Source organism: Anguilla rostrata, chromosome 2 (genome assembly GCF_018555375.3).
Source record: "Anguilla rostrata isolate EN2019 chromosome 2, ASM1855537v3, whole genome shotgun sequence".
NCBI classification, from domain to species: domain Eukaryota; kingdom Metazoa; phylum Chordata; class Actinopteri; order Anguilliformes; family Anguillidae; genus Anguilla; species Anguilla rostrata.
The window spans coordinates 9,091,526-9,116,093 of record NC_057934.1 but is presented as its reverse complement, the minus strand read 5'-3'; the positions used below and the strand labels follow the sequence as shown (position 1 = coordinate 9,116,093).

The 24,568-nt window shown below is 43.1% G+C and overlaps 1 protein-coding gene and 1 long non-coding RNA gene across 2 annotated transcripts; one reads left to right on the top strand and one right to left on the bottom strand.

Moving 5' to 3' along the window:
- Positions 1-1,576: 1,576 nt before the first annotated feature.
- Positions 1,577-18,649, top strand: si:ch73-173h19.3 (uncharacterized protein LOC563864 homolog). Its single transcript, XM_064318087.1, has 9 exons — positions 1,577-1,812; positions 2,704-2,794; positions 4,020-4,065; positions 4,544-4,861; positions 13,650-13,769; positions 14,065-14,184; positions 15,325-15,448; positions 15,619-15,811; positions 15,960-18,649. The coding sequence occupies exons 1-9, from the start codon at positions 1,787-1,789 to the stop codon at positions 16,119-16,121; spliced, it is 1,200 nt and encodes a 399-aa protein (XP_064174157.1). The 5' UTR covers positions 1,577-1,786; the 3' UTR covers positions 16,122-18,649.
- Positions 13,039-24,522, bottom strand: LOC135245209 (uncharacterized). The gene is made up of 4 exons (XR_010327177.1): positions 24,129-24,522; positions 23,675-23,898; positions 21,328-21,576; positions 13,039-13,240 (listed from the first exon to the last, which is right to left on the bottom strand). It is a non-coding gene; the product is annotated as an uncharacterized LOC135245209 (long non-coding RNA).
- Between the last annotated feature and the right edge of the window lie 46 nt (positions 24,523-24,568).

The following is a 24,568-nucleotide window of genomic DNA, read 5'->3' as shown; positions in this document are numbered from 1 at the left end:
AATATTGACGTCAAGTCATACCTCTAATGAAACAGATATTATTTTGGGGGATTTGTTGTGCCAGCATAATGTTTCTACTGTATTTTTCAGGCTGGAGGGGAATGGAGAAGCAGCTCTTTCTTTAAAGTTTGCTTGTTTGATGCTCACTGCAGTGTCCAAAACAATGAGCTTGGCAGGGCAAATTCACTAAACAATGCATGATGAAAATTCACTCTGACAAGGACCTGACAGGAAAGATGAAGCAAATTGAGTCCTATTGTTCCAGTTTAAGTTTAGAAGAAAAAACAGCTTTTAGTTTTCTTTCTTTTTTTTCTTTTTGGTGACTCATTAGTCAGGATTAGGCATCAAAGCCCCTCTCGGTTAAGTAGAAAAACAGGAAGTAGAGGAAACCTTGGCAGAATGAAGTGAAAAAACATTGGGATTTTGAGAAGGGGATGGGCATTGTGGGAGTTGTGTACTGAAGAGGAGCTGGCTGCAGCACCCAGGCCATGCTGTGTTGACCAGGCTTAGAGAGGTGTAGTTCTGCACTGGCAGTACCTCATCACATTCATAAAAGGGGGGGGGGGGGGTGTTTTGATGATTTTATTGATGGAAATTACGCAATCCACATAGCAGAAGAACAGTTGTGGTCAGTGCAGAGATCGAACTGTTCTAATAAAATCACATACGTGCCTTTCATTGTAGTGTTTGTCTGCCCTAATTTGAGTTTGCTCATACTGACATATACATAATGGTGCTATGCAGGTTTGAAGTACTCACTTATTATAAAAAACACGGTTGTGGAAATGTTATTGCATTAAATCACATGCCATTTTCATGTGCCTGAATAATATTTCTCTGTGCTCTTACGCATTTACTTGAACGGTTTTCTTATAATGGGTGCTTCAATCGCTGATCGTATAAAAAACTACTCTGATGTATTTGACGCATCACAGAACATAGAAGCAAATTGAGAGGAATTAAGAATTATACTTTTTTTAAAGGGACGATGGGAATCATTGTAAATAAAAATTAAATTTGGCATTGCACAGCATAGTGATACACCGTAAGACTGAATCCAAATATCATTTTCAACCCATCTTCGTAATGGCCACGTTTGGAACTGGTTATCAGTGCCGCGACGCAACAACTAATTCCACTTATATGTGTTCTTTAAATATGTCTGCATCAAAATATAGCCTAAATTGCAAACACTGTATACATGGTTCTGGATTAGAAGTATTAAAGAAATTATATTTGTAAAAAATTATTTTCACTATTAAACTTAGTCAGCATAAAGTCGTGAAATGATTTGCACGCGCACACAACGCAAACTACGGTTGAAAAATATTCCATGGAGCTCGTGGACTAACTGTTATTTGAACACGAATTAAAATCAAATGAAACTATGCGTGGTATGTTGTTTATAATGCTGTGCGATGACAACCCGTTCCTGGACAGCACGTGTTGGATACGAAAATCCAACATTCTTTCATATAATCAAAGCGCATTTGTCATAACCTGTAGAGGGAGCAACGAAGTGGCTTGGACAGGTTGAAAACTCAGATTGGCATCCGATAAACTCCTATCATACTGCTGCGGTTCGCAACCTGCAGAGAGGCCCGCCCCCCAGCATTGCATGCGCGCCGCATGTTCACAGAAAACGCTGACAGTATTAAAACCATTCAATTTACAGTTATTCGTACAGTAAGAAGTTGCCATACCATCCACTGAGAAGTAAACGTAAGGTCCGGGAGCTGTACGAAGCATCAAGGAGGATCGCAGTTCCAAGACCTGAAGCCGCTTTATGCAACCAAAAAGGATATTTAGCAGGTAGCTGTTTTCAAGCATGCGTGCTATTTGATTTTGTCGAGTGTTTTTCTTCAGGTGACCTGAACAGGTGTGCTGCAAAAGCATCATCAACAAAATAATTTTTAATAGAACGGAATGTCAACACGTTTGGCATTCCTCCCGTCATTTGGCTTAATTGTGTAACTTTAAAAAAAGTCGCATTTATACGTGGTATTTTAACATATATATAGGTGAACTGGGTTTTGTGTTTTTAAAAGATGTTTCTGTGTTTTTATGTTCTTAACTTTAAAAACAACTGTTTGTTTTTGTATGATGTGCATCATCGGAAATGTGTATAATTGCGTGGACTGGTGCAAAAAAAATATTTGGTGACCAAAAACAGAGAGAAAAAAAAAAAAAAAACAATGAAGCTGTTACATCAATTGACGGTTTCATGAAGTATACACTTATGTAGCTGCACAGAAGTCAACGCATTCATTTAATCTATTGAAGTATATGGTACGTATAGGCATTTAACCTGACACAGCGAAAAAGAAACCAATGTTTCGTGGCGTAAAAGGTCTGCTGCTGATTCACTCATGAGTAATGCAAATAACAATAACTGAGATCGGTTGAAATATTACACTTGATAGACGTGCTACATGAAAAGGACGCATGCTTTTCCCATCGGATAACACTAAACATTTGTGGTTCGAGGGGAAGACGCAAAAGAAAAACAGGGTGCTCCAAACTGTGTAATCTGGATCCGTGCCAGTAACAACAGTGCACGCGCACTCTGTGGGGAGATGTTCGCACTTGCTCAATAATTCGACTACCGATGTAATAACGGGTATTAAACTGTGCTGGTCGTAATGAAACCCCAGCGTAAATACTAACAACGTTTTTCTTCTCTCTCCACATTTTCTATTTTAGAAACTTCACGATGTTCAGGACCTGCTTGTGTTTCGGTCTGTTCATCTCTGGTGTTGTTTCCCAAGAAGCCGAGGAACCGGTGTCCTACTCGGTAGGTGTTCCTTTAGAAGCCAAAATTAATTCACACGGGGCAATCAATCACCTGAACTCATTGTGGTGATCCTTTGATTGTGAAAGCAACCAAATTAATTGAAAACAAAAAAAACCAGGATTCATAATTTAGATTCATTGATAAATATGTATACTTGTGAAATGAAAAAGCAGAGCAACACCATTTTACTATTTTATTTCATTACTGCACAGCGAGGGAGACCACATATTCAGGTGTTTGTATGCATATTACAACATGGCCGGCATTAAAATGCAACGTTATACTGGCGATTGAGTGCAGCTGAGTCCATATTTCCAGTTTTCAGCTGTACTTTGAAAGATAATTACTGTTTCTGTTAAAGAAGTTGAAAGAAAAAGATGAAACGCAGCAGAATGGCAGGACTTTGGTTAAGGAAGGAGACTGTAACTATATATTTGTGGGCTAAATCAGCCATGTTAGCAATAGGAATATGGTCATATAAAAGCAGGGGGTTACAGATGGACATGAGGATCACAGTGCAGAAAAAACTGTGGGGTGGGGGGTATTGATATAAGATATAAGGGAGGCGGGGGGGGGGGGGGGGGGGGGGGGGCTTCTCCACCTTACAGACAGGACCACCTGGGCTCCACTTTTGCTGTTCTGACTCTTTTGTGTAGGTGCAGGGGGGAGGGGCTTAGTAACAACAGGGCCTGAGGTCTGTGTTCAGTGGGTCAATGGAAGCTACAGATACTGAGACTCTGAGTCATTGGGAGTAATGGAGACAAACAGGTCCTAACAGGGACCCTTGGAGAACACCTCTGATGATTCAGTGCAGGGAGACCAAAAGCACTGTGTGGGAACAGCAATCAGCAGAGATTTCTGCCTCTGGTTTCAAATCTGTAGAAAAGACCACAGTGACTTACTGTCTGCATTTTTTTTAAATAAAACATTTTAAAGGAATAACCAAGTGTAATTCCACAATTCATTTAAAGCTATGCATTGCCAGCGTTTAACTAATCCTTCGCTATTGTGGAAATTAAGTCTGGCTGTAGACACATGTACGATGCGTTAGGCTCTGCTTCAGCATTGCATCAGTGTCTTATTGTACTTACCCTAACAAATAAACTAATAAATAAAATGAAGAAATTGACCTGGATGTTTTTTTTTTCAGTGGTGGAATGTAAAGATGGCATGCTGTATAAATGTAATGTATTTGAACTATAACTCCTTGCCTTCCTGTCAACAGTGCACAGATGGCTATGAATATGATGCCGCAACCCACAATTGCAAAGGTAACGTACCTGTACTCAATGCCTTTCATTCTTGAAACTTTATATTCATTTAAGGATAATGCTTGTTTATATGAGTTTGTGTTTCAATTATCTTGGCTTATTAATACATACACACATCAGTCTTATGTGCTAAAAATAATTTTGGGGGCATTAATAGTGTGAAAGCACTGTCATTTCTGTATTTCAACTAAAAATGTTTTTGATTTGGGTGACTATTGTAGTTATATTGTAGTTATATGAAAAATTTTATGGTAAGCACTTTGTGTACCCTTAAGGAGACTGATTATAACAAAACATATTAGATATATATTTAAATTTGAGTAATATATTGAAATATCTGAAAGTAGTGATAATTTATATGTCTGATTATATTTTGTGAAGTGTTGCAATATGAGAGTGTCGGAAAATAACAGTAGCGACACAAGAGCACCTCTCGCTTTCAAGGAGTCACAGGTGATTTGCTTTGTGCTCTTTTCAGACATCAACGAGTGCGACACCCTGCCGGACGCCTGCAAGGGGGGCATGAGGTGCATCAACTATTATGGCGGGTACTTCTGCTTGCCCCCCAACGCCCAGGTCATCTTCAGCAGGGATGAGTCTGACCCCGCCCCTGGCTCCGCCCCCAGCTCTGGTCCCGCCCCCGTCCCAGCTCCCGTCCCCGACCCCACCCCTGCGCCTGCACCGCAGCCCGTCCCCCGGAATCCCCTCGCCGTTTGGCCCGGTTACCGTGGGAACCAGCGTGGGACGGTCCAGTGTCGCACGGGGTTCTTGGTGGACGGGCAGAACCAGTGCAGAGGTGAGCTGGGCCGGAAGGCTCCTTTTCCCCCAGTCCAAACACATGGCACGCTAATAAAAAATAGACCACGCTGTTACTAATAACTGCTAGATCATCATCTCTGTACTGGAAAAACCCAGATTTGTGTAGCATCTTGCAAGGGGCTCCTTGGTCACCATCAGTAACAGAGTTTACAAGGAGTCCATCAGTGATCACATGCACTCACTGGAAAATATGCTCTTTAAGGGGTGATTTAATTTTGATTTTACTGTACAGGCTTGCCGGTTTGGCATGTGCTACCAGCTGTCCCAATGAGAATATCATGGTTTTATAACATTGGTGGTGCAAAGCTTTGGTTGAAGTCCTTTTTTTAGGCTCCTTGGAGAATGCTGTCCTGACAGTGCTGTTTTTACACATCTTGGCTGTTCCTTTTTCACTACATTCATCTTCTCGCGCATGTTCCCTGGCAAAGAAGCCTTTGTCCCATTATGTGTCTTTTATAATAATGTGTATTTTGAATTTTGATTGTCTAAACGTTTGCTGAGTGATTTGCCAGCTTCAACCACGACCACACAATTACACTATTTGTTTCAGTCTGGTGTCTTTTTTGACCGAAGCTTCAACCAGTCCTGAGACACTTTACTGTAGTTGTACTTTCTCAATAGAAATGGAGTCTTTCATTGGAGAACCGGTGCTTGAGCAGTAGGGGTTGTGTTAAATGTGACCATACTACAATAACATTTTCCACCAAGTGTGGAACATAGTCAACAACCACAAACAACCGAGTAATATAATTTACCACAAAGCTCATACACAGCACTCTTGATTTCTCAGCCAAACCCTCCTCACTGTAAAGCTTGCTGTGGGTTGAGGCTGTACATTGAGCAGAGTCATTTTAAAGGCTTTTGCCAGTTTGGAGTTAAATGGTCAAGGCTAACACAAGTCCTTGGTTGTGTCAGTATAGATTGGTTCTGCGAATAAAAAGGAGTGAAGTCTTGCATTTTTCAGACTCATATCCTTACAGTAATATGAGCCTGAGCAGGCTGCTCATAGCCTTACAGAACTATGAGCTTGACCATGCTGCTCATATCCTTGTGATAGTATGAGGTAAGTCTGTGCCTTGCATTGAAACACCCATAATTCTAATTTGCCTCTTCCAACATGCACAATTGTCTTCTACTCAAAAGAAATGAGCCTTCCTGGATTATCTGATGCCACGATAGGATGACGAGTTGCGAGTCCATGATCCGCCTTTTCTGTCTCAGTGCAGCAAACAGAATTGTTGTTATTGTAGGGGCCAGAGGATGACTCCTTTCTGTAAGAGCTCCAGGCTCGAACCGTGAGTCACTTCTTAGGAAACGGGCCTGTAACTGCCACTCCCCCTCCCACCTACCCACCCCCCACTTTGTCTTTCTCCTGCTTCTCAAAGTTGTTGTTGAGCCCTGCTTCTCCTTCTTGTTATTGGGCTTTTTTTATGTGCAAAGTCTGGCACAGAGACGAGCATTTCAGAGCAGCTGAATGCATTTGCAAAGGTCTGCAGCGGTCGGTGGTGATCACGGTTATTAAAACGGGATTAAGAGCGACTGTGACTGGTGACACAGCCACGCTTTGATGCTGAACCAGACCTAAGTAAGGCTACATCACTTCCGCTTTGTGCGTTCAGTGAGTGCATATGTTACAGTTCGCTTTTAATCATGCTAACTGGAAGGGTGAGGAAGATAATTCAGAATTATATTTCAGCGTGGAAATAACGTTTCTGCTATTCAGGATCAACCTCAAATGTGTGCTTGTACTTTAGCCTAGCTTAAGAACCAAATGTTATTAAAGAAAGAAAATGTCTTTCCTCCTTTGCTAGAGACTGTAAAAACTATTTAAGATACCCCCCCCCCCAAGCCCCTTAAAAAGGCAAGTGTTCTGAGGCAGATTAACAGCTCCTTGTATGCTGTGTAGTCTGCTGGGTTTGTACAAGCATTCAAATAGCTAAGCACCTACTGGGTTTGGTAGCTAGCATTGCGAATTACCTACTGGGTTAGGAAATTCATTAGCATAGCTAATTAACCACTGGGTTTGGAAATGCATCGGCTGGCAGATAGTCAAGATTAAGATCAGCTGCTGATGGAATGTATAGCTGGTCCTGCTGCAAGTGGAACTCTGTAGTGCTGATCTGCAATGTGCTGGTGGACCAGCAGATGGCACTGTCCAGACCTTGCTCATCCAGTAAAACTTACTGCAAAAGGTGGTGAGGAATGAGCAGGTTTACTTCGGTCTTACATGTTACCTCAGGCCTGGTTCCATAAAGACATCTCAGACGGGCATCCAGCTTCCTGTGGAAATGAGAAAATTAAGGCTGACTGGAGAGTTATAACAAGTGTGTGCAATTATTAAAATTATTTAAATGGCAACCAGGTTGCAAATATAAGGATACACTCTGTCTGTCCCCCATGTTCTGCAACCAGACTTGCATTTCAGGCCCATTTCTGTTTTAAAAGTTTCATGCAATTTTTTATGCTTTCAAACCCAGTACAAAAAACGTTGTATGCTTGAAGTACACTGTAGTATGCTTTGGAAAACCTGAAGTCTGATTAAAGCTAATATAGTTATGCTTCAAGTTTGCTGAGATATGCTGATTTCTCACATGTGAATAGAATTTGGGGACCTGGAGACACTGTGCTGTAGGAGGTGTTGTCTTACAGATGTCAAATAGGTTTTACTGACATATTGATTGACATGTTTCAGGAACTCAGGTCGCTTCTAGAGGGAGAATGAAAAATGCAGAACTCTGTGGACTTTAATAAAGTATGTTGTCACTCTACATTAACACAAGGTGAAACCCTTTCACTCCAACAGCTGTACTCTGCCAGTGTAAAATGTACTCTGTCAGAGTTGATTTAACACTGAACATTTCACAGTGCTGTGAGTGAACTGGAATACCTAAGACTGGGAAAGGTAGAAGACGATATGTAATGAAAGATGAGTTTGTGATTCGTTTGACCTAATTCACTCATGATATGTTGGAGATTTTTGGATGATGTGTGTTTGGGGTGAATAGGCGTATAATAAAGTGGTTACATTCCATGGAGTCATTTTTAATTAGGCCTACGTTCGTCAATTAGCTTAACACATACACATACACGTCAGGACACGATCATGTATCACTCCAAAATCTTGAACTATTCAAAATGTCCAGACACTCCACGCAAATGTCTGATGCAAGCAAAATAACTCCAGGTATGTTGTAACAGGGTGTAATAGAAATGCTTACCTGGAATTTAAAAGGCTAAACCTTTCTTATGGCAAAAGGGTGTATACTCCATTGACAGAATCTTTGTGAATAAATTCTATTTATCCTTGTGGGGGCAGTGCTTTTGCAAGAATATGTTTTGGCCTTGTGTATTTGTGTCTTGGTGATGATTAAGTTATTGTAGGATGACAAAAGGTGAGATCAACACTGACCACAGGGAAGGCAACGGAAGTTTAAGATCGACATAAGGGGATATATCTGTCAAATATCTGCATGCAGGACCATAACAAAGCCTTAGTCGTTCAGAGATAAAACTCTTACAGAGCTAACGCCATCACCATTTTCTTTAAAATAAATCGGTGAATGAAAAATTACGAGTCAGAACATTACGGGTCACAATATTACCTGGCTGTCCGCTGTGCTTGAGCTGTAGGTGGTGGAATCAATGTTTTGGATAGTAGGGGCAGTTAGAAATTGAGTTGAACAAAAAGAAGCTACTCTAGGAACGGGGGGATTTGTGGGAAATCCTTGGATACGGCTTAATTTAGACAATATATCCTTTGGCGCGTGTACGTGCGCAAACCCGAAATACTTAGGACATGCTAAAAATATCTAAGGGCGCCTCTGTTGGGGTGCCGCAATTTAATTTGGCGCAATTAAAGTTCGGGCTTTTGGGCTCGGCGCAGGTTCAATGCTGGTCTTTCAAAGGGGCTGACAAACAACCGACTGTATGCGCTAACGTTCCCGCTGACCTCAGCGTTCCAATTGGCCAAGTCACTTACTGTACCGGCAGACCACTGATTAGGCGCCGCCGTTGCTAATCATAACAACCGGCAGCATGAAAGCACTGGATCCTCGGTCTGTTAGCAAATGTTCTTTACAGGGCGTCTTTGATCTCCGTTTACCCATTTCTTTCCGTGTCGAGGCAGACCTCGCGGTGCAGCCGATGCGGTCTGACGCGGTCGCACACCTGCGAGCGTCTCTCTCTCCCTGTAAAGCCTTTCAAGTGTGACGCGCAGGTTCTCTTTGATTCCCGTTAATGCTTTTCAGGTTTTCTGATTTCTGTGGGGGTTAATTTGATTTCAGCTCACATTGTTAAACCCCAGAGGATACGCTGTAGTGTAGGCCCACAGTCCAGTTTATCTTTCCCTAGTAATGGAAGCATGACTGTAATTTGCCCAGCCACTGGACATCAGGTGTTATTTCTAGGAAATAAAATAAATATTGGGCAAATTTTTTGTTTGGACACCCCTAACCACCGATCATTCTGCCCTGCTGACTTATTACGTCTAGATAAACATTTGCAGATTTCTAATGTCATAAAACATGCCATAGTTTTTACAGGAAGCTTAAAATAAGTTCTCATGTCTCCGGGCACTTGTTTTCTTGCCTTTTTGGTGCTGCTTAATGACATTTCTTACATATTTCCGCTATAATGATGTTTAATTGGAAAAGGGCCTTGGGTTGGGCCTTGGCCGTGAGTTGGGAATGGATGGGTGGGCTACCACTGTGAAACAGTGGCTTAGTTTCCAACTGACAGGTCATGCCTTCTCTTAAAGAAATGGAATGTATATGCAATATATTGTAAATATGTGAAATTCTTTGGAGAATATAATGACGGATGTTTCACAGCAGGATTTTCTTCAAAATCTGAAACAAATAGTATATTTTGCCATATAGTGTGAAGAAATGCAGCATCTCTTCTGGTCTTGGTAATTCTGTGTATAATTTGGTACCTGCCAGACCCCTGTTCATTCCAGCTGTTGCTCCTCCAGTTTTGCTAAGTGTCACAGCTGTCAGGATGACCTTTAAACCCATTTTAACAGTGCATTTCAAATATGCTGCCTCCGGTGTCAACTAGCTAACCACTGTTGGGCTGATTTGCAGAAATCCCATGGGGCGAATACAATCCATTGGATTCCCAACCTGCTTTGATTTCCAAGATTGTCACTGCAAATAAGAATCCCGGTTGACCTACCTCTTTTTAAATAGAGTAAAATGAATAAACCACCCCTATCAGCAGAGGACCCGGAGTGTGAGCTGTGTACTGGAACATGGAGTCTGAGCTGTGTACTGGAACATGAAGTCTGAGCTGTGTACTGGAACATGGTCTACACTACAGTAATGTCTCATAACAGATTAACAGTCCTGGCTGCTGTAAGACGTGTTCCCGAACTGCAGTCCTTTGGGGGCGCACACGTCCAGTAACTAATTTAGAATCTCCTCTGAGTCACCCTATGGCCCGGCTCTCAACGTCCACGCGTTGGCTTGGGTTCGTTAGGCCCACGTTTAGGAACTTACATCACTTCTGCTCAATCTAGCACTGGCTCCATGCAAAAAGACTGGAGTCAAAAATAGAATGGAAACTGAATTACGATAATTTCATTTCACTGTACGGCAGTTAATGTTTTGACCCACTGGTCTTTGTTACAATTTCGTCAGAGTTCTGATTAAACTTTGGAGACCAAAAAGTAAAACATGACCTTCCTATGGCACCTCGGCTCTGTGCCTGGAGATCATAACAGCTGTCTAATTTCAGTTCTCCTGAGTGAATGGTTGCATAAACAGCAGAACATTGCGTAAAACGGATCGCTGAGATGATCTTTGTTTCCCCAGCCATTTCAAGGCTTCCACAGAGTCTGTCACTTTGGGGTGTCAGAGAGCCCTGCTAATACGCTGCCACTTGGTGACCCCAGGAATCCCCATAAACCTATGACAAAGGTCAAAGGTTACATCTTTCTAGTTCTAGCCAGTCTTTGCCACACCGCTGTCTGCTGTTAACACTTTACCCCTCATAGCGAGATATTAAACATCCCCTTGATATTAAAATAAAATATACTATCAGGCTTAAATCCAGTTTCAGTTAATGGTTTATCTTTCTAAAATATACACTTCTGTGAAACAAGTGTATTATTATGTACTTTAAATAATTGTATGTATTTGCAGTATATTGCAGTATATGCTTTTTCTGTAAGGAATATTCCAGAGGGGTTGTCGTGTTTTGGCCAGTATCACTTCTTGGGGCCTGGAAGGAATTGCGCAAACGTTGCTATTCTAGCGCTGGTTTGTGTGTGAAAGGAGTGTGCCGCTGTATTTGAGAGTGATTAGGTTATTATTACACTGGGAATGAGGACATGCAAGGATATAAAAGGGGAGGGAAAAAAACCCGCTTTGACTCCATTTTGGCTCCACTTCATCGTTTCTCCATCAGTTTTTCCACACGCGTGTCAGGGCCAGCTGTGGCCGCAAGCACAGCCCCCACCCCCACACCCCCACACCCCACATGGATGCACTGCGAGGTCAGCCCAGGTTTATACACTGGAAGTGGGGCCATAGAAAAAGGGGATTTGTTTACACAGACCGCAGGCTCCAGCTCAGGCGTCGCGCCAATATGACGTACTCCCACCCCCCCAGGTTGTTCCTGTTCGAGTGGAGCCGGGCTGATGTAATGTTGGTCCCACTGCAGATTTTAAACTATAGTCACCCTGAACAGCAAGAGGTACGGTCACATTCTGCTGCAGACGGCCAACGTGCTAACTGCTGCACACGGTCAACGTGCTAACTGCTGCAAACAGTCAACGTGCTAACCGCTGCAGATGGCCAACCTGCTAACTGCTGCAAACAGTCAACGTGCTAACTGCTGCACACGGTCAACGTGCTAACTGCTGCAAACAGTCAACGTGCTAACCGCTGCAGATGGTCAACCTGCTAACTGCTGCAAACAGTCAACGTGCTAACCGCTGCAGATGGCCAACCTGCTAACTGCTGCAAACAGTCAACGTGCTAACCGCTGCACACGGTCAACGTGCTAACTGCTGCAAACAGTCAACGTGCTAACCGCTGCAGATGGTCAACATGCTAACTGCTGTGGACAGTCAATGAGCTACCGGCTGATGATGTTCAACACATGCCTCTGAACTCCAGCCCAGTGTAACACATTAATGTGGTGTCCAAAAATAAATAAATAAGGTGAAAACTTGTTCAGGCCAAATCATCTCACCCGTAAACATATCTGTTGGCCCGCCGCCGGTGCCTGCTGTTGGCACACTGGTGTTTTGCAAACCAGCACTGGTGCTAGTGGCAGGACCATTCACCGACTCTTCCTATTAACTCCTGATCTTCACCTCGCCTAGACGTTACCAGTGCCGCTGCAGGGTTGATTTACAGAAGGCCAGCGGACCACTGGCTGCGCCGGTGCCAGGCCGCCAATGGCCTGCTCTACACACGTATGGACGCTGATGGCCAGAGGAGTTGGGGGTGGCAGTGAAAGAACCAGTTTTATAAAAACAGGAACAGCCTGTTCATCTGCACAAAGTCCTTCAGCTGAGTGCCTCGCTTCGTGTAAACTCTATTTTTCCAGCCAATACCACCAGCAGAGCAGCTGGCAAATCTAATGCATGTTCATCTCGGTGAGGTCTATTAATAGCCAAAGTGCAAAGTATTTGTATGAAGTCTGTTTGCTGGTCCTGGCCAGGAGCAGAAGACCACCCATGGTTGCCCCCCCTCGAACGTGACACTCTCCATATGTGGGGCCAAGAGAGCGTGCCTAAAACATGCACCGTTCAGCTGAAAGTTGTTTGTTGAGCTTGGATCCACAAATAGAGAACGTGTTTAATATCTGATATGTTGTAGGATAGAAAAGAGTCACACTGTTTAATTCCCCCCCCATATGCCATTTATTAAAGAACAACAACACATACTCTTGGTAATGCACACGCCATTTGTATGATACTAAGTCTTGGGGTTTTCTGCAAATGTCTATCTGCATTTTCCAGTTGCCTCCATGAAGTTGAAGGTGCCCAGCAAAACAATTTACAGTAGTTTTTTTATCAAAGATGCAGCTTTCAATACATTTTCAACACCCTTAATTAATCAATAGGTTGCAGTGGCAACTAAAATCATTATAAACGAGGGGGAACTCCAAAACCAGAGGATGGGAGTCTGTGGGGCAAGCAGTTTGTTCTGTATAAAGTCCTGAGAAACCAGGGGCGGGGTGGGGGGGGAGACCTTGGATCGTTTTTTTTCTGGCCTGCATGCATCCACCAGGCATCTCAGAGGCGTTAGAACGTGGCGTAAATGGATGCACTGCCGTGTTGCATCTCTTTGTTGCTGCTCATTAAAGCGTGTCATTCTGAATCCGCCTGTCCAAACTTGCCCTTCTCTCAGGGGGAAGACGAAAAAATAAATAAATAAGGAGAGATGCCATCAAAGATCCCAAAAGTGAATCAGTAACACACAGGGAACGCACCTGCGTTCGCCTCGGATTACAGACTTTACGTCTTCAAAAAAAAGAGTCTTAACACGCCCACAATGCACTGCACACAGGTGGCTCCTGACGAGCGGCTTATGAGGAGAGACTTCAAAGAGGAACAGAGAGAGCACTCTAAATAAAACTACCCATGGTGCATGGCAAAAGAAAGAAACTGAAGTAGTTCAGGTGACTTACCTTGTTCAGGGGTACAACGGCAGTGCAATACGGAGGATTGGAGCATGCAACCTCTGAGTCCAGGTCCCTAACCACTGTACTACACAACCTTACGTGTTTGACCTTTGCCCTTTGTGTTGTAGACATAAACGAGTGTGAGACAAGTAACCCGTGCGAACACATGTGCTTCAACATCATGGGCTCCTACATCTGCCAGTGTAAACAAGGCTTCGAGCTGGCCCCCGACTCCATCTCCTGCCAAGGTACGGCTTCTACCATGGGGTTCAACCCAATAATGGGCGGGGCTACCGTGAGCTGTCAATCACTGTCTTCTTGGAACCAATAATTCTGTTTGGAATACTGGTGACAATTTTTTTTTTTTTAATTGTCTGTATTTTGTAGGAGTTTTACTTGGGTGCAGAATATTTCATATAATTATTTGACTCCTGGTGCGATGTAAGCTTATTGTCAGAGTTCCTTAAGCATTTCCTTGTGGTTTCCCTTTGGTTGTATGTTGCATTGTTCTACCATTGTGTCCCTGCTTTGTGTTTCGTCCAGATATTGACGAGTGCAGTTTCTCCAGCTACATGTGCCAGTATCAGTGTGTGAACCAGCCTGGGCAGTACACCTGCATGTGCCCTGACGGGTACCAGCTCCAGGGAAGAAGTTTGTGTCAAGGTACTGTGCCATCACTGGTGTTACCACTGGAGCTCTAAAAAAAAAACTATCCATTCATATATACCCTAAAAAACTATCCATTCATATGTACCCTAAAAAAACTATCCATTCATATATACCCTAAAAAACTATCCATTCATATGTACCCTAAAAAAACTATCCATTCATATATACCCTAAAAAAAACTAGCTACTCGTGTGCACTCTCAAAAACCTATGAATTTGTGTGTACCCCAAAAAAACCTATCCATTTGTGCGTACCCCAAAAAAACCTATCCATTTGTGTGTACCCCAAAAAAACCTATCCATGTGTGCATACCCCAAGAAGCCTTTCGATTTGTGTGCACAATCCTTGTGAGTAACTCAGCAAAAAATAAAACCTCCAAAGCAATGGGCTCTGTTGGGATCTCTTTCTAACCCTGTCTCCTGTCCAGAGAAAGAAATGCTGGACATGGGGGGGCGGGGGGGTCTAGTAAAAAAATAAAAAGCAGCTCCATATTTTCAACCCAGTTCAGTTACATCCATAGTTGTTTTTCTTGAGATCTATTAGCTGTGCATTCACTGTTCTCTGCCAAGTTCTACATGTCATTAGCAGACACCTACGGTGGGAAAATAAATCAAATAAAGTATTTGGTTGGACTTGGACATACCAAGCATTTTTTACAGTAAATTTACCCTGCTAAAACCATTTATTTATATTGAAACAATTCAGTTGAGGTCCATTTTAAATTACCCCCTGGGTGTTCCCAGATAACAAAGAATTATCTCTAGTATCAGTTACGTGTATATTTATGTAATAGCTATGCTAAACATGTACTGTATAAACCATTTTAAAAATAAATCGCTAGTATCATTTTCAGAGGGAATTGATGTATGTGTACACAGTGTTCAGGGGGAAGATTCGTCTAAGATGAACAGATTTACCACCAGAATTTGGTTGGTAATCCAGTGGGCTTGCTGTACTGGTGGTGACAGCTGCAACAGGCTTTTAGTCCAGCTATGGGTGGCCAGCTTTTGTGGACCTTTGGTCGAGCCACACAAGCCGCCTAGTTCGCCATTTTGACTCAAGTTACCCAGTTACCAAGAGGTGCTGCAAGTCCAGTTTACAGATGAACTCCCTGTGTTTCCTCCTTGTGGGCAGACATAAACGAGTGTGAAACGGGACACAACTGTCGCGAAGACGAGATGTGCTGGAATTACCACGGCGGATTCCGTTGCTATCCCAGAAACCCCTGCCACGAGCCGTATGTGCGGACGGGAGAGAAGTAAGTCAGGTTGCCGGAGGCTGCACAGAACGTGAAGCTGTCAAATGGAAAAAAAAAAAACATGGAACTAACTAAAAGTAAAGATGGTATAATGTTATCATCTGGTAAGCTGCTCCACTCATGGGCCCATTATATTGTCTTATCTCCGGAGTTAATTTGTTTTTTTCTAGCCGATGTACCTGCTCCTCCCCAACCCTGTGCCACGGAGTGGCGCCATCCATCGTGTACAAGTACATGAGCATCCCGTCGGACCGCTCCGTCCCGTCCGACATCTTCCAGATCCAGGCCACGAACATCTACCCCAACACCCACAACACTTTCCGGATCAAGGCTGGCAACGAGGGAGGGGAGTTCTTCCTGAGGGTGAGTCTGGCATGTCCCAAAAAAACCCGGCACAGTTCAATGTCCTTACGTCAGTTGACATCTACCGCCATTGATTGCTTTATATGTGTTTCTGTGACTTTGCGGTGGGCTTTCTCGCGGCTGAAAAACGCATCTTTTGTTCCCCCAGCGCTCCAGCAACCTTAGCGCCATGCTAGCGCTGACCAAGCCGCTGACGGGCCCGCGGGAGCACATCGTGGACCTGGAGATGGTCACCCACAACTCCTTGCTCAGCTACCGCTCCAGCTCCCTGCTGAGGCTCACCCTCATCGTGGGGCCTTACTCTTTCTAACCGTGGTGGGGGGGGGGACCCCCACTTCACCACATAAGGGTATCAAACGCTCTACGCCAGGGGGGGGGGGGGGGTCGGATTCTAGTCCTGGAGGGCCACGGTGTCTTACTGGGTTTCGGAGTGTCTCATCTCACGTGTTCCGTGTTAGTCACTGGTTGGCTACAGGGGTCACACATCTTATTCCCAAGGCTTCTTACTGAAAGGACACAACAACAACAACAAAAAAAACCTGCTCATATTGTTGCTCCCCAGTTCTTGAGTTTGACACCCCAGCAATACGCTATAGGCCAGCACTATTCACTTTGCCCTTGGAGAGCCACCTTAAAATTGGCAATCGGGTCAGAACCGAGAGACCCGGTGAGCTAAGTTAACTGTATAATCAACTGCTTTCATTAATCAATTAAGTGCCTGGCAATCATAGAATACTGCGGCCCACCCAAGGGCAAGAGCGAACGCCATCGTTACAGGCAGTTGATGGAGCCGCCAGCCCCTTGCTTTGCCTCCCAGATGGAGGTGTTTCCCCAGCAGGACACGACAGTCTTATTCCCCTGTCTTTATAGGGATATTTTTACACTTCACAAGCAACGCAATGACAGCTACAGGCAAGACTCTGCCACCAATCTCCAGTTTGCTTTGTGAAATACACATGCATTCCTAATCCATTCTGCACCGAACCACACCATAAGCTTATCATCTGATGGTACATGCAGTGAGACCAACAAAAAAAAAAAAAACTTAAACAGCTTACATTTATGCATACAAGCTACATATACAGCTGGATGTTCACTGAAACAATAAAGGTTAGGCACTTTTACTCAAGGGTACAACAAACCTGCAAGCTGTCTTACTAATCAAGTTTCCTAACCAATGTACTACACTGCAACCTCCCCCCTCCCCCTTCAAAAAAACCTGCATATTACAGTCATGGAAGTACATACTTTAAGTATGTGCATTTGAAACATTACGTACCCCAGATCTCATAAAGAATAAATTATCATTTTAAATGAGGTTGTAATGATTGACTAAAGAAAATGAATTTGCCTGTGTCCAAGGAAGTTCACTACAAAGGAGACACCACTGACAGTTACACAGATATTTTCAAATCTATAACTGAATACATTTACCATCATCATCTATATCAAACTTCTGCCTATATATTACAAAATCAAAGATTTCATATTTTCACACACACACTTTATACATATATTTAGAGAATTGTCAGCTTGTGCAGTTTAACATATATGCATACATATGTAAGCCTGCAAGTGGTACTCGTATATGCTTTATATTCTGACACATTACACAATTTTGGATTTAATATATAGACGTATATTAGTTTTCCATAAGGAAGTGGCTAAGCTGAAATGTTTTATTTAACAAATATTAATGTACGACTCTTTTGTTTTTTTCCCTCCTTCTCTCTGTTGAACACAAGAGCCAATATTTTGGGGGAAAAATTGGCAACGTGAGTCACAGCAGTCTCTGGGTAATCTTCCCGCATAACCCTTACTTAATATATTGGCGTGGCTGCCAGGTTGCAGTTTGATTGCACGCACTTTTTTCCATTACCGACTACGGAGCTCTGGAAGTTCACAGCTGGCGCCTGTGCTGAAAAAGAGTGGCGCAACTTCAGACACGGTGGCACTTAACTAGGCCATTTCCATGTCAGATACAGGCATAATAACACCATAATTATAACTAATGATGTCCTCCAACATGCTATATAAGGACTGCGTCATCAAAGTAGAAACGATACGCTCCCTGATAGTCCACCGATGCCCATCAGTAGCCTTAAGTCCGAAGTTAATAAAACGCGATGACCTGGTGGAGGCCACGTTAGGAATAAAATGCGGATTCTCAAGTCATTCGAGTGAATGTACTGAATGAGCGAAACAAATTGCGAGGGATTTTGAGTAGTCGATCGCCAACAATTAGGCTGGGTGATACCAACGGTAACGAATGCACTTTCATAGCGTTGCTCATCAGTTTGTGTGCTACTTAAGGACAACACCTTTAAGGTACTAATAGATTATATCATGAACTGATATGATGAAATGACCACCCATTTTCCCGATTGGATGTAGGCTACATAAAGGCATTTCGTTAGCCTGTGTGTAACTGTACCAGTAAGATGTATGATTGCGTCTTTATGCTTGGCCACAAGATAAAATCCTACTTGCCTTCAAGTATAAATGTATTAAACGTTTCTTGCTTACAATTTTTTAATCTTTACTTTGAATATGTTTATCTGTAGAGTCTTATAATAACTATCAGTTAGTGAGTCAACTCGTGCTCATTTTTATGTTTAACCTGTAGAAAACTGAGAATAGCCCTTGTATAAAAGTGCCTTCAGCTGATTTTTATATCCATAGTTTCAATTTTATACATAAATACACTTTTATTATATGTTTCTATTTAAAAATGTACGTCCTTTTTCAAAAATGTCTTTTTTAACCTCTGAAAAAAAATCTTACTCTGATGTGCAAAAAATTGTTTTACGATGGAATAAATACATTTATACTTCTCTCTGTGCGCGCATTACTTTTTTCCGGCTGTAACAAGACCACGGAAAAATATGTCAGATATTGGCAATATTCTTGTTTGGAAATGATTTAACTGAGTGGAGACAACCGTATCAGGTGTAACCGAGCCAAATTACCAGGTTCCAGTGGGGTCTGACCTGCTGATTCGTGCACACACGCGGAGCGCCCAGTAAAAAAAGACAGCCATCTTACAGGAAAGATTTATAGAGTTCCCTGACTTGTTTACAAAGGCTAAGAGTGCACGGGGGAGGCAGGGGATTAATCCAAATGCTAAAACAATACAGAAGGCTCTGGAAATCCGACCGGCGTTGAACACGCCACTTCTGGCTCACGTTCGCCAACGATCGCTCTTCAATGACTCAGTGGAAAACGGAGCGCAGCGACCGTGACGGGGAAGGTGAACTTTTGTTTTCTGGAAGTTTCCGCCCCCCCCCCCCGCACTGTTGGATGCGGGCCAGATGAAAGCCTGGTCCTGTGTTAGGACACGTGCCTGGGGGATTTGCGGGGAGCCGGGTGCGAGGTGGAGAGCGCTGCTGGGAAGAGAATCGGGGACTTGGGAAAGGACCAGCTGTTGCGCAATTTTCCAGTCCTGCTGGCGTGAAAGTACCGGGAGAAGATCGCAGTGAAGCAAAAAGCCACACGCGATGTGTCACAAAGTCACCTGCAACTTGTTAGCGGACTATTTTATATTACCAGAAACGTCATTTGGAGGTAAATCCTTTTTTTTTTTGCCAGGGACACCTGGCCAGCAGGCAGCACAAATAAAATCATGTACATTACAAATAAAAACATGACTACATGAATACAAGCGTCACGTAACGGCTGTTAGAACATGTACACATGTATCCATCATAGCCTTTCATCTACATAAGTCAAGACAAATTTGTCATGAAACCAGTCTCTCTCAGTCCTCTCCCTACTGAATTTGTATCGCTCTCCCTCCTTCCTGCGCATTTGTCATTTTTACTGTCACGATCATCCCGATTTATAACTTACTCCTCTCTAACAAGGGTCTGTAACCCTGGTCTTGGAGAGCTGCAACATGGGCTGGTTTTTGTTTTCGACTAAAAATCAGCAACCAGTTCAGATCCATGAAACCAAGTGAGGCATGATACCTGTGTAATCAACCTGCTTTAATTAATCAGTTAAGCACAGAGTAACAATGGAAACCAGTTGACTCTGTGGCTGTTCTGGAGTGCTCATTCACTACTTTGTTTTTAGAGGGCATATGCTAAAGTTCAGGCACAGGGGGATTTGGGGGTGGATGGCTATTGCAAAGGTCTCTTGTGGTTTTAAAAAAATAACACCGCAGCCAAAAAAAGAGCACTTTTGCCATCTCAGGGCAGGGGGAATATGCTTCAGCATATGTTGCTGTCTATCTGTGCACAAGCCTGATGTGCACCGTATAACTGATGGTAATACAACTCTGTCAGCTCTGTCAGTGTCAAAATCAAAGGTATTCTTTCAGAGTAAAATGTACTCAGAGAATTTAACGCGGGGCATTTTACTGCGTATCTGCCTACATATAAATTGTGTTCCTGCTTTGCAGTTAATGCAGATAAGTCTGATTATTTTATGGGTGAGTGAGTGTGCGAGCAGAATTTATTTAATTTAGAGCAGAATGTACAGCGTGCTGCTGTGCAAACCCCATCTCAGCAGCAGTAGGTGGTAGGAACAGCTCAGAATGTGAACTTGGTTATTTATCTTTCTTGTCACCAAATAAACTTGGGTTAACATAACATTCGCGCCATATATCTTTCAGTTCAAACTTATAAATAGGTCCTACATGCGAGAGGAAGGTGGGGGAAGTTATTTAAAACGAAGGTATTCAGGGCTGCTGGGTGGCTCGTTCTGTTAAGGCACTGTTCCAGAGCATGGAAAATGAAAACCAAAGTAAGAAGGTAAATGTGTTAAAGGTACAGTGCACTAATGCTTATGGGCCAGTGTGTAGCGACCCAAGCGGTCATGAAATGCCACACACTGACACTTTTATGACAAGAGTTTTGGGGGAAAGCTCAGCAGGGTCTCTCTGAGAAAAAATAAATGGATTTGCATGTTTGCATTTTTGCTGACGGCAAGCTGGCAGTTGTAAGAAGAAAGTCGTGCCTGGCTGAGCAGTGCATTCTGGGAAGGGCAAAATTAGTGGGTGTTTGAGATGGACCAAATGATGAACCCAAAAGGTCCTTGAGGTGGAAGGGAAACTCCTTCAGGGATAGCTGAAGACCAGCGTGAGGTTTTTTTTTTTTTTTTTAAATCATGGCATGCAATCCCAGAATGCAACAGCGGTGGCCCAGCAGAACCAGCAGTTCAAGTCATCGTCTTTCTGCCATCTGCTTGGTCTTTGTTATATTGGTTCAGTGTTATATTAACTATTTCACAGGACATACAGTTCCTGCTAGACTTGTGTACTCTGCTACAGTTGAATTAACACTGGACATTTTGCTGTGCAGTACTCCAGACAGTTGTCTGATATCACCCATAAACCAATCAGCACTTTTTCTGACAAATACCACTGAATGGGGAGTAGCCATTTCAAAGTACAGTGTAAATTATAGCAAATTTGATTGCGCTGTCTGTAAAACTGCATATTCAAAGAGGAAACTCTGATTAAGTGACTAGTGCACGAGTGCATTCAGTGCCTGGGACTCTAACATGAAACAAACCTTCTGGGCATGAGCCCAGCTCGCATCGTCTCACCCAGGGCCGTTTTCCGCAAGACCGGGCAGAAGAACAGAACGAGGAGGAGTTCCGACTGCGCGAAGGTCGTGACCACGGTGGGCTGTGTAGCGCGACCGACTCTCAAGCATTATACGAGTCCCCCTTCATGGTTGGGGGTCAAACCCCCCTGCCATGACACCTTCTGAGCTGTGACCCCTTCTCAATGTGTGCTACCCTCTCCGCTTTCTACCAGTCTGAATAAAGGGAAAAAAAAAAAGTTAAATACATAAGGAGCTTGAAAATTCAGGTCTTGTTTTTTTTATTGTAAAAAAAAAAAATTGACCCGAACTTCAGATGGTGAGGCTGAATACAATGGAAACAAATCAGATTTTAGAGGCTGTTGGTAAGATCAGCATAATAAGCAACTACACACATCGTCTGCTAAATGCCTGTAGCTTCAAAAAAAATTATGGGGTGTGAATAGGTGGACAATAAAAAAGAAACTCATATCAGGCCTATCATTAAGGAGGCTTATATTGTGGCACAATAAGGAAAACACACAACAGGTAATAGTTCCCGTATTGCTCTCCCAGATCACACAAGGAACCCTACAGCATCGGGTATTTTGTATGTGCAGCAAGTTCCAGGAATCTTAGATTTTGGAATGGATACATTAGGCCTACTTTTCGAATTCCGACTCTGTGTAACGGTGCTTCCATCCAGTCCAGTTCACATGAAGTATTTTTGCGCATTAATTATGTAAGTAGAGACATGTTGGATACAGCTCTGTAATCCACATCTTTACCCCTCCCTTATTAAATTACATTCTTGTTTTTATGGTGCGTCTCAAAAAAAAAAAATCAACATTCCAGCCACATTATTGAACTTGTCGGTGCAAACAAAACATCAGGCTCTGCCGTGCGAGCCAGGCCTACAAAAACGACCAAAAATGCTGCACATACGAACTGTTTCATGGAAGATGCGTACCTGTGGTCCCCGTCCCCCCATAAGAGATACAACTTTCGACGAAAACAGCGACACCGACCTGGAAATAATGTCCGTTATTGAATTATTAACATTGAACGCAGGTTTGATTGTTCATTTGGATTTTAATGCAAAACGTTATCTGCATGATAAATAAAATGAACGTATTCAATTTCTTAACCAACTAATCAACGAACGAACATGACGGTATTCTCTACTTACAAAATTCCATGTTTTACCATTTCAACCTGGTCGTCAGTTCATTCCATTTTTCAGTTTGTCAATAATCCATGTAGTGTGATGCACTATGGCTAGGTTCAAATAGAATATGCACATTGTGTGTGTATTGGTGACATCTGGTGGCAGTGAGCAGCTATTACAGCTGGTGGTGTTCGCTGCTCGGTTGTAAAACAGCGGGTAATCCAAGCGTAGCTGAATGCCGCTTGCAATTAGTCGCCATTTAACCAATTAGATCTGACTAGAAATATTGAGCGACCGTTACCAAGTTCGCTGCTTGACTTCCAATTAATCAGCATTCAAGCAGCTCTGCGAGGGACCGCATGAAATCGGCGCGTTTCACGGCGTTTTGAAAGATTAATCGTATATTTTTGAGCACCTGCTGAGCTTGGCACCGTATCGTGTGCCTTTACAGTTGAAGCGTTTCAGCAGCTTGGCCCCGTCAGGTCTGCATGGGGGTCTTGGCACTAACAGACCCCCGTCATCGTCCATTTGTATACGTTATGGAAGCAGTGAAACATTGGATTCTGGAAATATTTGGTTGGCTTTAAACATGAACTCACTAGCGGAAATGTCAGCCTACCCGAGGTTTAAACTCCAGGTAAGCACACTGCAGTTGATCCGCTGTGTTCTCACCTCTCTATCTTATGACGCATACCTGTAGTACATTTTTGGTTGAGAACTGGCTTGCAACCATCTTCTTTTGTTACATTTTTGTTTTTATGATGCAAGAAGCAAGGTAGCAGTTGAGGCAGGACACTAGAGGAGATTTGTATGAACTATCTGCTTATTGGCAAAAGTAGTGGGAAGCAACATGCTTGAGAGCTCAAAAAATAAACTTGACTGAGCACACAAGCAAGCCTGCAAGCTGGTTTATGGAATGCCAATCCAGGAAGGCAAGACACAAGAGGGCCTAGCACTCAGCACTGACCCTAGGTCAGTTTAAACTCAGTCCCATAATTGTGAAGTTGGGCATTAGGGTAGATTTACCAATCCAAGCTGGTTGGAAGCACACAGTCATTAAACACCAGCAGCAAAGGTGTCCTCTGGCCAGTAGATGGCACCATTCCTTCGGACAAAGAATATAGAGCCGTAGCACATGGTGGTGCACTGAATAGCACTGTCCCCTACCTGCAAGAAGGGAGCGGGTTTGAATCCTGACTGAGGGCCTTTGTGTGTGCAGTTTGCATGGTCTCCATGTCCATGTGGGTTTCTGCCTGGTTCTCTGGTTTCCTTCCACACTGTAAAGACATGCAGTAGGCTAATTGGAGACCCTAAATTGTCCATGGGTGCAATTGCAATTCCCTGCCTCTCGCCCACTGCATGCTGGGATAGGCTCCAATTCCCCTGTGATCCTGACCAGGAATAAGAGGTTTATAAAATGGAAGGATAGATGGGTGGTCCTCTCACCCTCAGAGAGCAGAGCACACAGGATTCACTCACAACAGAACCACACACATACACACACATTCTAGTTTTTGCTTTTAGGATTAAAATAAATTGTTAAACATTTTTTCAGTATAAGAAAAGGGGCAGCTTACATTGTTTATTTAAACAAAAGCAGAAGAAGATAGACTGTACTTACTAGGTGTGTACTTTCACATTGCTGTGGAGGAATTTTAGCCCACTTTTCTTTACAAAACTACTTGAATCCAGACAACTTGGTAGGTTTTTGAACATGTACTGCTTGTTTGAGGTCCTGCCTCTGCATCTCAATTGGCGCTTGTAGAAACTTTGTGGTGACTATTTCACCCAGATGGTAAGGGTCAATGTGAGTGAGGTTTAGATTTAACAGGGCTGGCTGCAATCAGGCCTGGCTGTGTTCAATCAGCTGAGTCCAATCATCAAATACATTTTAATTGGTTGATTAACAAATGGAGCAATTACATTTTCACATGTGATATGGGTGCTTGATACCTTTCTTCATTAAGTAAATAATATGTTTTTAAATGTGTAAAAAAAACAACAACCAAAAAACAAACAAAAAACCGGCATATTGACATAAAATGATCACATAGTACAATC